The sequence below is a fragment of the Sminthopsis crassicaudata genome, chromosome 4 (assembly GCF_048593235.1).
Source record: "Sminthopsis crassicaudata isolate SCR6 chromosome 4, ASM4859323v1, whole genome shotgun sequence".
NCBI lineage: Eukaryota > Metazoa > Chordata > Mammalia > Dasyuromorphia > Dasyuridae > Sminthopsis > Sminthopsis crassicaudata.
In genome coordinates, this window is record NC_133620.1 from 171,977,970 (window position 1) to 171,992,963 (window position 14,994).

Here is a 14,994-nt window from a genome sequence, read left to right on the forward strand (position 1 = left end):
CCTATTTAGTTATGTATGTTCAATGGTAGGCATGGACAGAAAGAACTGTTTTTCTTTTGAGAGGCAGCTCAGTGTTATAGAAAGTGTGTAAGATTTGGAGTTAGGAAAACCTAATTTTAAATTCCACTTTAGAACTGTATGACCTGGTGTATGTAACAATATGTCCTGACATGAAAAAAATTGCTATCTCACAGAATTATGGTAAGGATTAAATGAAATTATATAGGTAAAGTGATTTGTAAACCTTAAAGTAGTATACAATACATTTTTTTAAAAATTAAAGATTTACTAGCTGGGAGAATGGCTATTGGGAAATACTAAGAGAATTAAGGTCTATAATGGTTTTTCATATATGTCATACATCTTCTGAACAAATCACATTTTCCAAGTAGTATTTAATATAAAATAAATTAGGACTTGCTCGGGTTTCAATCATAGAGTTTGAGCAATCTAGAGTTGGAAAGAACATTATTTCCTTTCTCCCCCCCCCCCCCATACCCCCTTTGAAATCTACCAAGTAAATAGTGAGTGCCTATCTTATTTGGTGTATCAGCACCTAGCCACACAACTTCAGGTGACAGTGAAATACATACATTGAGATTGCATGTAGTGCACTTTTAAAAAATAAGATCTTGAAAACAAGAGTTAAATTTCTCTAACAAATGAGATCTAAAATGGGCCATTGTCATCCGTTTGATATTAACATCAGCTCTTTTGGCAAGCTTGAAAATACTGGGCTATGCTATAAAGCTAAAAATGTCCTGGACCTAAACTTGTTTACACAAAATATGAACAGATCTAAAGTTACAGAGCTAGGGTTGGAAGAGGTGGCTCTAAAGCCATCCTCCCCACAGCTGACGTCACACCAGTCCCAGCTGCTGGTCTGACTCTGAGCTGAACTGTTGAGTTTTTTTATTTTTACTTTGTAAAAAGTAGTGAAGGTTTCAAAGAGGCTTATTAGTGTTGCTGTGCTGAATTGTCTCGTCTGCTTTGGTGTCTCCTAAAGGAGTGAAATTCACAGAGCTGGAATTTTTTTCTATTCTCATAGATATACATTGTTTTTACTGCTAGATTTACCAATGGACTGACTGAACTTTCAAAGGATTTTTCTCCCTGCAAAAAAAAAGGTATGTTTTATTTCTGGCAGCCTAAAAGTGAACATCGAATTGTTAAAAAAAAATAGAGAGAGGGAATGGCTTGAAACTACTGGAGCCCAGGATTATTTAAACATCTGTCTGCCCATGTCTGTGCTTGAAAACAATGAGGTATGTTGTAATGGATTGTTCTGAGTTTCAGGAGAAAAAAAAAGTTCAGCTTCTTAGACAATGTTTTTAGACTTTGATTTTTTTTTTTCCGATGAGAAAATGCTGACAATGTCATCAAATAGTCTGGCTTGTACTTTTGTTTGACTAGAGTTTTCAGAAAGGGATTTTGGGGAGGTTTAACTTTTTTAAATATACAGTTCTCAATATGCCCAGCCTCAAGATTTTAAAGTTAAATAAACTCACTGTCATCCAAGCTTATCATTTTCTTATTGAACATTAGATATACTTATCAAATTTAGAGAGAATTTCATCTCCTTAATAGGTTAATGTCTTAAAAGGGGGATAGGGATCATTATATCCTCTGACATAAAAGCAAGTTAACTTTAGATACCTGAATCTTTATGTCGAAGGTTTATTTAAAAAAAAACAATTATTTTATGATTATAATTACTTCTTGAAAGAGAGGTAGTATAATGCCATATCTAGAGAAACCTATGTTTCTCAGTTAAAGAAACCTATGTTTAGCCCCATCTCTGATATATCCTAACTCTGTGACTCTGCACAAAACTTTCCAAAGTCCAGGAAGCTTTAAATTGATGAAAAGATGCTTATGTACATGGATAAAATAGACTTTTCACTGGAGGAGAGCTAGAAAGAGGTCTTTTGAGAAAAGGAAACTACTATTAACATCTGTGTTCTAACTCTTGATAATGCTCAATAGACTTAAGTATAAGAAATTCAGTAAAGCTATCCTAACTAAATCATAGGGTAGGTAGCATAGTGAATAAATCACCAGACCTATAGTCAGGAAGACCAGAGTTCAAATCCAACCTTAGACACTTAATAGCTGTGTGATCCTAGACAAGTCATTTAACCTTATTTGCCTCAGTTTTCTCATCCTAAAATGAGCTGGAGAAGGAAAGAGCAAATCATTCAGTATCTTTGCCAAGAAAACCCCAAATGGGGTCACAAAGAATCAGATATGACTGAAATAACTAAATAACAAAAAACAAAGGACCAAAATAGATTTTGGATAAGAGCTTTGACAGGTTAAAAAAAAAAGCAGTAGTATTTTAAAGAGAAGGCAAAAAAAGAATGGAGCATCCCTTTGATTAGAAGGTACTATTTTGACTAATGGTAGTAATGAAAGTAATTTCCTGTGATAACTCTCATATCATCATGCCATCCTGGTCTGGAAAGTTATCAGAAATAGCTTCCTGAGATCAAGGATTCTGTCTTAACATGTAGGGCTGGATCAGACTTCAGAGCATATCTGGTCTAGCTCCCTCATGTGGTAAGGGATCTGAGGCTAATGGAGATTAAGTTATTTACCCTAGGACACACAAAATATAGATTTTCAGATCTAAACCCATAATTTTTATATATGAAGAAACTAAGCATCAGAAGTGGGATTTGAGCCTAGGTCCTCTTCTTTACATTACAGCTATAGTCTATCTTTCTGTCCCCAACATCTAGCTCAGTACCTTACACATAGTAGACATTCATAGAATCAAGTACAGGTCGGTGTACTGTACAGTGGTTAGAGTGTATAGCTGGGAATCAGGAAGCATCATCTTCATAAGTTCAAATCCAGGCCTAAACACCTACTGTGTGACCCTAAACAAATCACTTAACCCTGTTTGCCTTAGTTTCTTTATTTGTAAAAAATAAACTGGAGAAGAAAATGGCAAACCGCTCCAGTATTTTTGTCAGGGAGATTTGAACCCAGAATCTCTGGCTCCAGATCTTTCTGTTGTCATGCTATCTTTCTTGTTTATCAGTTTTCTTGCTTAATTGTCCTCAAGCACCAGTTCTCTTTCAGTTATTGGAGCCATAAAAGAAAATTAGCAGTGATAAGAATTACTCTGTTCTGTTACTTTCCTATTGTTTTCAACAGGCCATTTTGATTCAGTCTCCATATCTGAATGTAATGGAATGGGACAATTAGAACAACAGAGACTGTAGACCTTAGAAATCTTCCCTTTCTCCCACACAGATACCAGAGTCTGTAGGAGAGGAGGCAACAGAGAAGCCTGTAGGAGCTGGGAACAGAATGGACTTTTATAGTTGCTTCAATATTACTAAATGGTGATTGCAGTGGAGTCACATTTTTTTTAATATCCTTCCTTCTATGACATGTATTTCACTGTTTTATTGCAGACCTCTCTTCATGTAAGAGTGTTCTTAGTTTATAATAATTTGCTTTATAATGAAGCAGTGATTATTAGAGGCTAATATTGTATCGGTATTATCTATGTTCATTTAAATTAAGAGGGAGCTTACCTCTACATATTTATTGTGTATTCTCTACCACTGGAACACTTAAGGCTGATGAGAAAGAATAATTAAGGATGGAAGAGCTTATGCACAATTGGGCTTCTTTGGAAACATGCAATTAAGGGCAAAATTAAAATCTGTATTTCAGAGAAGCAAATTATTATCTCATGTTATTGCCTTTAAGAAGTATAAAATGTTTTTTTATTAAATTGTGTCAAAAAGGGAATCAACTTTAACCCTCCACACAGGGTTATAAACATGTAAGAGATCTGAAAGAACAGGGAAGAAAATTTGAAGGAAGATAAGGAATGATTTAGGAACCTGGAAATGGATGGAAATAGATCTGATGAGTCACCTGGAGAATAAGGATAGCTAGAAAATTTGAGATGAGGGCAAGATGAGAGACAACAGGTGTTTGGGGATATAAAGTGAATATAAGGATCTGGGAAGAGGTAATGGGAAGGCTAAAAAGAAGAAAATGATAACCATAGGAAGAAACCTAGAAAAAGCTAGACAAAAGATCACTGTGCTTATTTTTTTTCACCACTCAGCTCTAGGTCCCATATTCCCAACAAAGTTAATTGGAGTTCTTGATGACACCCCATCATCTGTCTTCAATCTTTTGAGTTTCAAATCTTCCTTATCCTCAGTAGCTCTCTTCATCATGAGCCCTTCATAATCATCAACCTCCATTTCTCCCTCTTCATCTTCCTTCATTTAATAATTTAAAATTAATCCAAAGCAAAGGGCTTTAAATGTCTGCACAAATTCCAACATAAAGTGAACAACAGAACTACTGTGTGCCAGTGCTTGTTTTTGATCTCCATGCATCACATTTCTGGCACTAAGCAAGAGCTTTGGCCCCAGTGAAGTGCAAATTCTGTCCACTGGCTTTCTTCCTTATTATTATTATTATTATTATTATTATTATTATTATTATTATTATTAAGTGAGGAGTTGGTCTTTTCTTGAATAAGTACCGAATTAGATTTTCCTTTAGGAAAATCACTTGGCTAAGGGGAAAACTATTTCTTGAGGAAATCCTAATTTATTTTTCCTATAGATATTCTTTAGGGGAGTGAAAACAGAAAGACTTTGTCTGAATTTATACTCTAGTTTAGAATAGGATCAGAAATAACTAACAACAGAAAAGATGAAACATTTGAAGTTAAAATATTCAGAATGTGAGTATTAGACAAGCCAAGAAAGGCTCTACTCTTTAGAGGGGAGGGGAGGATTCTTCAAAGTTAGTGGTGAATAAATGATTCCCATAATTCTCCATTGTTGTTGATTTGCCTGGTAAAACCAGGCAGATATTTATTTCTTTTCTCTAGGACTTGAAATTGATATGCTATCTTTTTAAAGTATCCTTGATTAAATATGCCCTTATAGATGTCAGTCTCACTTTTTCCTTTCCTAATGTAAATGATACAAAATTAAGATTTTCTATTCAGCATGTCATTTTCTCCCCAGTTAACTATAACCAACTTTTAAGCCAGTTTATAAAAATCAACCTAATGTCTACATTGCCCATGCCTAAAGATAACATGTTATCCCTAAGGCAAATTAAATGAGCAGAATAGAGAAAAATAAAATTTTAAAAAATTCATTCAATATTCATTTATTTCCTGCTTACTAGGCCACTATGCTACACTGAAGAGTGCAACTTAAAAAGCAACCATTCCCTTATCTTCAAAAAACTTACATTTTAATAGAAAGATATTGATCTGCACTCAAAAATTGTCAATATAGGTATTCTCTTCAGTGGTAGAGATTGAAGTCCTGCCCATCCTGTAAAAATCTATAGTCTCCTATAACTTTGCCATAAGAATTTCACCCAAGATGTCGGTATCCTTCCCTGAGTTCTCTTGAATTGTGAGGATATCAAAGTACCCCAATTTTTTTCTGTTAGTAATCTAATATTTCTTTTTTTATTGCTCTAATTTCCTCTTTTTATTATAGCTTTTTATTTACAAGATACATGCATGGGTAATTTTTCAGCATTGATAATTGCAAAACCCTTTGTTCCATTTTTCCCCCTCCTTCCTCCACCCCCTTCCCCAGATGGCAGGTTGACCAATACATGTTAAATATGTTAAAGTATACATTAAATACAATATATGTATACATGTCCATACAGTTGTTTTGCTGTACAAAAAGAATCGGATTTTGAAATAGTGTACAATTAACCTGTGAAGGAAAACAAAAATGCAGGCGGACAAAAATAGAGGGATTGGGAATTCTATGTAGTGGTTCATAGTCATCTCCCAGAGTTCTTTCACTGGGTGTAGTTGGTTCAATTCATTACTGTTCTAAAGGAGCTGATTTGATTCATCTCATTGTTGAAGAGGGCCACGTCCTCTGATCATCATATAGTGTTGTTGTTGAAATATATAATGATCTTCTGGTCCTGCTCATTTCACTCAGCATCAGTTCTATGTATTTCAGAATTTAGGTCTTTATCAAAAAAATCTTGCTGTAAAATATTTCCCATGTTTATCATTATTGTATATTCCTATTTTTCTACTATTTCCATCTTATTTTTCTACTATTTACCCTTTTCTTTCTCTCTTTTCATCCCATTTTCCCTCAAAAATATTTTGCTTTTGAGCATCCCATCTTCTATCAGTCTCCCTCTTTTCTCTTATACCTTTCCTTTCCTTCTTTCCTTTAGGATAGGATATATTTAATTGTACACTAAGTGTGTTGTGTTATTTCCTTTTTGGTTCAATTTTGATGAGAGTGTTTTTCTGATTTTCCCACATCTTCACTATTGTAAAAACTCTTTGGTGTCTCTTTTATGTGAGATATTCTACCTCCTCCTTCCCTTCCTCTCAGTGGATCCCTCTTTTTCATCCTTTAATTTTATTTTTTTAAGGTATCATCCTATTAGATTTAGCTCTCACCCATGTTCTTTGTCTATGTAAATATCACTTTAACTACTCTAATAATTCTAAAGTTTTTAGAAGTTACAAGTATCATCTCCCCTTGTAGGAATATAAACAGTTTAACCTTATTTAATTCCTTGTTTCTCTTTCCTTTTCATCATTTTTGCCTTTTTGGAATCTTTCATTTGAAAGTCAGATTTTCTATTCAACTTTGGTCTTTTCATCAGTAATGCCTGAAACTCCTCTATTTCATTAAAAATCTATTCTGCCCCCTCTCCAAAGGATTATATTAGACTTTTGATGTGTAAATTATTCTTACTTGTAATCACAGCTTTTTTGCCCTTCAGATTATCATATTCCAAGACCTCTGGTCCTTTAAGGTAGAAGGTGCTGAATTTTGTGTTATCCTTTCTGTGGCTCAGACTGCTTTTTTATGACTCCTTGAAATATTTTCTCTATGACCAGAAAGCTCTAGAATTTGGCTACAATTAATTAATTGATTGATTAAAATGATTGGTGAACTTTAAAATTCCTGTTTTACCCTCTGGTTCTAGAATATCGGTGCAGTTTTTCTTGATAATTTCTTGAAAGATGATGTGTAGGCTTTTTCCCCCCATTGTTTTCAGATAGTCCAATAATTCTTAATTTATCTCTCCTGGATTTATTTCTCAGATCAGATTTTTTTTAAATTTTCTTTTTTTTAATTAAAAATTTTTTATTTAATTTTTAAATTATTTCACTTTTTTTTCTATTATTCATTGTTTTGACTTTTTTATTGTTTGTTTTGTTGTTGTTGTTTGATGTCTCATGGAATCATTAGTTTCTACTTTCTCAATTCCAATTTTTAATCAATTATTTTATTCAGTGAACTCTTGTACCTCCTTTTCCATTTGACCAATTCTACATTGTAAATAGCTCTTTTGTTCAGTGAATTTTTGTACATTTTTTTCTATGTGGCCACTTCTACTTTTTAAGGAGTTCTCTTTTTATTTTTATTTGACCTATTCTTTTTAAGGCATCCTTACTCTTGAATTGATTTTTGTGCTTCTCTTACCATTTAACCTATTTTCTTTTTTAAGATATTATCTTTTTCAATATTTTGGTGCCTCTTTTACCAATCTTTTAACTCTTTTTTTTCATGTTTTCTGGTATCACTCTCATTTCTTTTCCCATTTTCTCTATTCCTCATATTTAATTTTAAAAATTAATTTTTAAAAATTCTTTTGGAGTCTGAGACCAATTCACATCTTATTTCGAAACTTTGAATGTAGCAGTTTTGACTTTGTGGCCTTCTTTTGAGTTTCTGCTTTGATCTTTGCTGTCCACAGAGTCATTTTTAATGATTAGGTTCACTTTTCTCATTTGCTAATTTATCTTATTTCTTAATTTTTAACTTTATTTTAAAGTTGGGCTTTTTCCTGGAGTAAAAACTACCATCCCAAATATCAGTTTTTTGTGTTTTTTTTAAAGAGGTAGTACTGGGGGGGTCTATAAATATAGTTTTCAGTTCTTTCAAGATGGCATTATTTAAATAGAGGTATAGTCACTGCTGTTTTGGTCTGTGCTCGAATCTGTAAGTGACCACAAACACTCTTTTCTGCCCTAGAACTACCACCAAGGTTCCTATACCTCAGTGACATACACTCTAGTGTGCTAGTGCTCCTCCTCCTCACCCTGAGACCTGATCTGGAACCAGTTATGAGCAATACAAGAGAGTCATACACCCCATGCCAGCAAAGGGTTCCCTGTAATCTTCTTCTGACCAGTTGTCTCATCCCCTTACTTTCTCTGAATTGAGATCTTCTGAAGCCCCAACTGCTCATTCAGTCACCATTGCTGATTCAATCCCCCTTAAGGCCTGTTGCTGACTTGCTGGGGTATGGATATTGCTGGGGTAGCCTATGCTGAACTGTGCTCCATTCTCATGCCTAATGACCTAAGTTACCTTGAGTTGGAAAATTGTTTCACCTCAAGTTTTTCTTGATTTGGCACAATGGAATTAATTTTTAAAGCACTGTTTTAAATTTCTTTGGAAGAGAATTTGGCAGAACTCAGATGTGTTTTTGTCTTTACATCTTGGTTCTGTCTCTCCTCTTCATTGCCTTTTGAGTCATTGTCAGTTTTAATTGTTCAAAGAATATATAGTGTTCCGTGAGTCATACCCCTACAACATCACCATATAAATTTTGGCATTAAAAATATTGGTATTTTTTCCAGGGAGAAGTTATTTGTAGTGTAAACCAAAGATAGATAAATATATACATGTATGTGCATATGGATGGATGTATACAGATAAATTATAGATGGATAGATAGATATAATCTCTAGATTGTCCTTCCAACTTAACTTAGTCTCAACATCAGGTATTCTTTATCAGCTTGCTTTTTACTGGATGCATATTCTTCATTTGGGTATATCACATAAGTTTTATATATGTTGATATTTACTTTGTTGAAGGAGAGTTTTGAAGTGACATTTTGTTGTATTAAGTAAAATTATTTATAGTAAATGAACAATGATTCAGAATACTGGATAAAATTAGAGATTTGGAGGATTTTATTAAGTTCTTATTAAATTCTAAAAGAAATTTCTTTTTATTCTCTATGACATCTGTTGGTACATAAGCTATAGTTATTTTCATGGTGTTCATTTCTGCAAATAATTATCATGATCAAAGCAATACCAGATGGCTATGTTGCCCATAAAATAATTTTTTCTTGTTGCCTTTTAATGTTCATTAAACCAAATCCACCAAGTCTTTTAATTTGCTTCTGTTGTTGTTATTGTTTTTTTAATAGTAAGAATGTTAAGTTTTCATTATTTCATTCAATATATCTACTCAATGATCATTTGACAGGTAACTACACCTAGAGAATTAGTGACTACATTGATATTTATAGATAGCCATAGTTCTTAGAAAAATATTTGCAAATAAGTACGTACACAATAATTTGTAAAGCGAGAACTAAGTTGGTGCATCATCAAAAACTTTGTGTAGAGGGCTAACTTCACCTTTGAAGGAAGCTAAAAATTAGAAGAGGTGGGCATAGAGGATGGATTACATTTCAGACACAGGAAGACAGTCTATATAGGGACAGAAGAGGAAATACTGCATTCAAGGAATAGTCTAATTTAATATGTATATATAGTGAATATTAAAAATAAATCATATAAGTCTGGAGAAACTGTGGAGAACTTTAAATGCTATGCAAGAAGTGCTTATTTTAACTTAAAAGAAATGTAGAACAATTAAAAAATGTTTAATCAAAGAAGTGACATCATTAGACCTGTGCTTTAAAAGATTATATGTTCAGATATATGGAGAATGAATTGGAGAGGAGAGGTATTGATACATGGAAGCCAATTAGGCTTAGTCTAATAGGTAGAGAAGAGGGCCTAAACTAAATTAGTAAATGCTACTTGAATAGAGAAAAGTGACTGAAGCAAAAGATTGAGATAGAGAACCCAAGATTTGACAAGAAATCAGTTCTCAGAAATCAGGGAGAGGAAAAATAGAGAATGACTGAAGTTTTAAGCCTGGATGACTGAAATATGGTGGTGCTCTCACCAGAAATAGACTGCTTGATTTGGAACTAAGATCTGGTTTCAAATTCCACCCCTGACATTTAGTAAGTAGCTTTGTGACATAAGCAAAGCATTTGATCTGCCTGTAGGTCAGGTAAATCTTTAAGACTGTTCAGATTCAAATCTATGTGAATTGCTGAAGAAATTTCTTGAATTTACTGATGTAATGATATAGGATTTTACTAGGCTGACTGCATTCTTATACTAATTTTCACAACTACTTTAAGCAAGATCACCAAAGGTTAAATTTTGGCTCTTGATGCCATTGGCTTAAGATATTAGATGGCATATAGAACATGATTGGATGTCAAAAGTACTCTCTCAATTCTTTTATTAGAAGGAACTATATCCAGAGTTACAGGCTTAATAGACTCATGTTTCAAATAAAACAGTTATTAACAAGCAAATAGCCTACTGCAACAATTCTTACCAAATTAGCCTATTTTATGCAATGATGTGGGAGCCAGCAATATAAGTATTATGCCAGATACAAAAATCAAACAAACCAAACAAACAAACAAACAAACAAACCATAAAAGGCCCATGATCCATTTATCTTTACATTATTCCTAATACCTAGCAATGTGTATCATCCATGTAGCATTTAATGAATTTTCTTGAATTGAGAAATTGCTTATTAAGAAAGGCAGAGACAAAGAACTGAACTGACTTTGTTCTTTTAAAAAATTACTACTATAATTAAATGTAAATAGTAATTTTTAATTGCTCATAATTAAAGAACAATTATATTCTTTATCCTTTATTTATCACTGTTTAGCCAACCCTTGTTTTTCCTAGACAAGTACAATATTTCCTTAAACATCTTGAATTTCACCTGTCTATATGGGCCATAGCATATAGTATGTGAAAGGGAAAATATGTATATACAGATTTTATATTGTGGATCTTAATATCATTTTAATATTCCAGGAATAATTTAATTTAAATTATTAATAATTTTTAAAATTAACATTATTTTTTAAACTTTAACCTGATTGACTTAGAATTTTTGATTTGGTTTAAAGATCCTTCATGTTAACTTCGTCTCTGAATAGTGGCAGCAATGATGTAGTTTAACTTCAAATATGAGGTTATATGGAGAGGCTGCAGCAAATTAGGAAAACGATTTAATTACATTCTATTCTGCCATAGACATATGGCCAAGATCTCAACCTTAGTTTCCTTTAAGCATTTTGATTCTGCAGAATTTAATAATTAGTATTCATGAAAGAATCTCTCTCTAGGAGTTGTCATGTTTTAAAAAGAAACAACATACAACTCTATCATAATCAAGCATTTGGGTATTTTATTTAATATAGTTTTTCTGTCTGTCTCAAAGAACAAAGTTTTGGATCTGTTTCCAGACTGTATTAATTTCCTTTTCTTAGGCCGACAGTTATTTGCTTTTCTTATTTCCCATACAGTTTTCTTCTATTTTGTTTATTGTTCATTGGTTGTTGACATTATGATAAAATTCATTTAAGAAAGGAAGAGGAACTGTATCTTGTTATATTTATACTGTGATCTATTTTAAAAGCTAGACACAAAGGCAAGAGAGATTGGTTCAAAAAAAAAGTTACTCCCAGCCTCCAAGAATCAGGAAGGAGAAATAAAGAAGAATAATTTTTTTTTTAATCCCCACTTCTCTACTGGCCCTTAAGTGTAAGAATAAGTTGTCATGGACCTTCAAAAGCAATGGGAGACAAAGGACACAAACTGGATTAAGGAAAGGATGGAATTACTGGACCAATTTGACAATGAAAGAAAAGAATGGGAAAGCCAATGGAAAGTTATGCAGAAGAAGATAGAAGAGGTAAGTGACATTTTATTGTTGATATCTTATAAATCCCAATATCCATATTAATGGATGTTGTTATTGCTTGATTTTAGATACCACCTTTACCCTTTTTCCATATGAGCAACACAGACATAATCTCATCCAATGGCTTTGGTTAGAGAGGAGAATGCACTCATTTTATAACACTGAATAGAAATGTAGCATATAATTTTTTTCAGGGAGACAGAATTAATATGTCATCTCCAGATTAGAAAGATATATTTTCCAATTGTAATTTTACTAAGTAATGTTCTTCCAATTAAATCTGCCCTTTGGCAGTCTGGAGAAGCCTATAGATGTTTCTCAAAATCATGTTTTAAAATTCATAAAATAAAATACATAAGATTATAAAGGAGACTAATTAAAAATATTTTAAATAATTTATCAGACCAAAAGTTAAGAAACCCTGGTTTAAATATTTTAATAGGATTTTTCATGCCTATGTAATAATACTCTACAGGACAAAGGAGGGAATCTACTCAATATAAAGACATTAAAAATGAAATAGGTATATTATATTATTCTATAAGCATAGCTAATTATGAATATTTAAAATATTTGTTACTATAGCCCTTTCTAAAAGACTGGAATTGCATAATGCCTTCATTGGAATAAATTTGATGAATAAACATTAATCAGAATGGCACAAAAGAGTATGTAGAATCAAGACATTGACTTTATAATTTTATGATGCTAGATACCTAATGGTGTATCAGACTAAACAAAATAAAAACTGGTTTTGTAATTCTACCACCTATTTTAAACTAATCCCTGCTTAGACAAAACTATAAACTTATTCATTCATAGTTGTACTATGTTATCTATAGCTAGATACAGCATATTAGGCAACCTACATGTATTACAGACTCTACTGTGCCTTTTAGCATGAATTGAACAAAAGTATCTGCACTCTACTGTAAAGCAATATAGGTGTGGTAATGAACTTTTAGGATTAATTCCTCATTCTCCTTCTGGTTCTTTCATGCTTCATGTCTTTGCTATTCACTGCCAAAGCAAAGATTGTACACTATAGTACAAATTTAGGTAATTGGTCCCTTTGGGACTAAGCACAATTCTAAATAATCTTGAGTTGTGCTGTGGCTCCTCCCTAAGACATTAAGAGGCAACATGATATAGTTGAAAGGACACTGTAGTTGGAGTCAGAAGAGCTCAGTCTAAGTTCCTATTTACTATTTGTATGATCTTTGGTGACTCAAAATTTCAGTCTCACCTTTTTTATTTATAAAATAGAAGGGAAATAAAGAATACTTATACTATCCAACTAAAGGATGGTTATGAAGTTAAATGTATTTAAAATGATTAACATTATAACTATATAAAAACTAGGTATTATTGTTAATATTGCAAATTTATTATTATTATCTCTTGCTTAATCTTGCAGCAATGATGTAGTTTAACTGAAAATGTGAGGTTAAATGGGGAGGTTGCAACAAATTACAAAACAGATTTAATTACATTATGTTCTACCATAGTCATATAGTCAAAATTTCAACCTTAGATTCCTTTAAGCATTTTGATTCTGCAAAACTTGATCATTAGTACTCATAAAATAATCACTATCCAGGAGTTGTTATGTTTTAAAAAGAAACAACAACATACAAATTATCACAATCAAGCATTTTGGGATATTTTATTTAATAGAGTTTTTCTGACTGTCCCAAAAGAACAAAGCTTTGGACTTGTATTATGTATTATTTTTTAATTACCATTTCTCCAACATCTCTTCTATTCTAGAATAGTCAGGAAAATGAAAAAAATCTGGATCACAGAAACAAAATCCAAGAATTTTGGAATCAAAAGGGACTTTTGAGGATATTTATTCTAGTGTATACTCAAAAGAATAACCTGAAAATTCAGTCTTTAATTAAAGACTGCTACTGGAAGGAACCCACTCCTTCTCCAAGTAGCTTATTCCACTTTCACAAAACCCTGATTGTTAAGAAATTTTTCCTTACATCAAACTTCAATTTCTCAAAGAATGAAATAAATAAGATAATTGTAAAAATTAATAAAATACATACTTGTGCAATGCTTTATTCCTATTGTATTATGTGATTATCACAATTTTGTGATATAGATGGGCTATTCTATTTTTTTCTTTCTCATTTTTTGAGGGAATCAAGGTTAAGTGACTTGCCCAAGGTTACACAATCAGGAAGTTTGAACTCAGGTCCTCCCAAATTCCAGAGCCAGTGTTTTATCTACTGTGCCATCTAGCTGCCCTTAGTTGGGCTATTCTTATTGTCATTTTGTCTAGTATGTGTCCGTACCAGGACTAGACCTTAGTATAGCTACCACAGAACAGTTCTATTAAAGATCAATAAATCCTTTCTTCTTAAGGGGCTTTGAGATCCTCACATATAGAGTACCATAAAAGGATCACTGACTTTGTGAGTGAAATGTTATTTTGTTGTCTTTCTAGCTTTGCCAGGAAGTAAAGCTCAGGAGGGAGAGCAAGAAGAATGACTGTTCCAAAACTGTTGAACATAATAAGAATGTCCAAAGTAAAATAGCACCATTTTGGCCACATTCCTCAAATTCAGGACAATGTGACACTGCAGTGCTGAATGATGGATTCTGTCCTGTAAGTCCAAATCCAGACTCTATGAAAGGAGGCAGCTTTCTTGAGGAAAACATATCAGTGAAGAAATCCAAAGCAATGTTCATGGACTCTCTGACCACAAGGAACCAAAAGATATGTGATGGTGGGTTTGACGTGAAGATTTCTGAAGAAGAAAAAAAGAGCAGTACTCATGCCCTCAATACAGTAAGTAAAATATAACTGGATGTAAGATTGTTTCTAAAGAAATATTTACATTTCAAGGTGCTAACACGACATTGTTTATATGTGTAAAGGCTCTTGAGGAACTTGCCAAAGTTAGTGAAGAATTATGCAACTTTCAAGAGGAAATCCAAAAGAGATCTAATCCCAGAAGGTAAGTTGATATATTTATAGTTCTTTTATGTTGGGTCATATAGGAACTTGTTCAGTAAAATGACCTTATTTGTAATTTGAATATATCTCCAAATTAAACCCAGAGTCAGTAGAAACTTGATTTGATTACATACTTTGTCATTTTCTTAATGTGAATAGTTAGCATCTTCTTAAAACTATACAAAT

The 14,994-nt window shown here is 32.7% G+C and overlaps 1 protein-coding gene across 4 annotated transcripts in view; it reads left to right on the forward strand.

Annotated features, from left to right (window-relative positions):
* KIAA0408 (KIAA0408 ortholog) overlaps positions 1-14,994 on the forward strand; it is a 47,009-nt gene that overhangs the window by 23,236 nt on the left and 8,779 nt on the right. Inside the window, exons 2-5 of one of the 4 annotated variants that reach the window (XM_074309887.1) lie at positions 1,072-1,127; positions 11,677-11,828; positions 14,296-14,640; positions 14,730-14,809. In XM_074309887.1, coding sequence (XP_074165988.1) covers positions 11,694-11,828; positions 14,296-14,640; positions 14,730-14,809 — 560 coding nt within the window. In that variant the 5' untranslated portion in view covers positions 1,072-1,127; positions 11,677-11,693. Of the gene's footprint in view, positions 1-1,048; positions 1,128-11,552; positions 11,829-14,295; positions 14,641-14,729; positions 14,810-14,994 lie in introns of all 4 variants that reach the window. The other 3 variants (XM_074309885.1, XM_074309886.1, XM_074309884.1) reach the window with 3 other exon arrangements.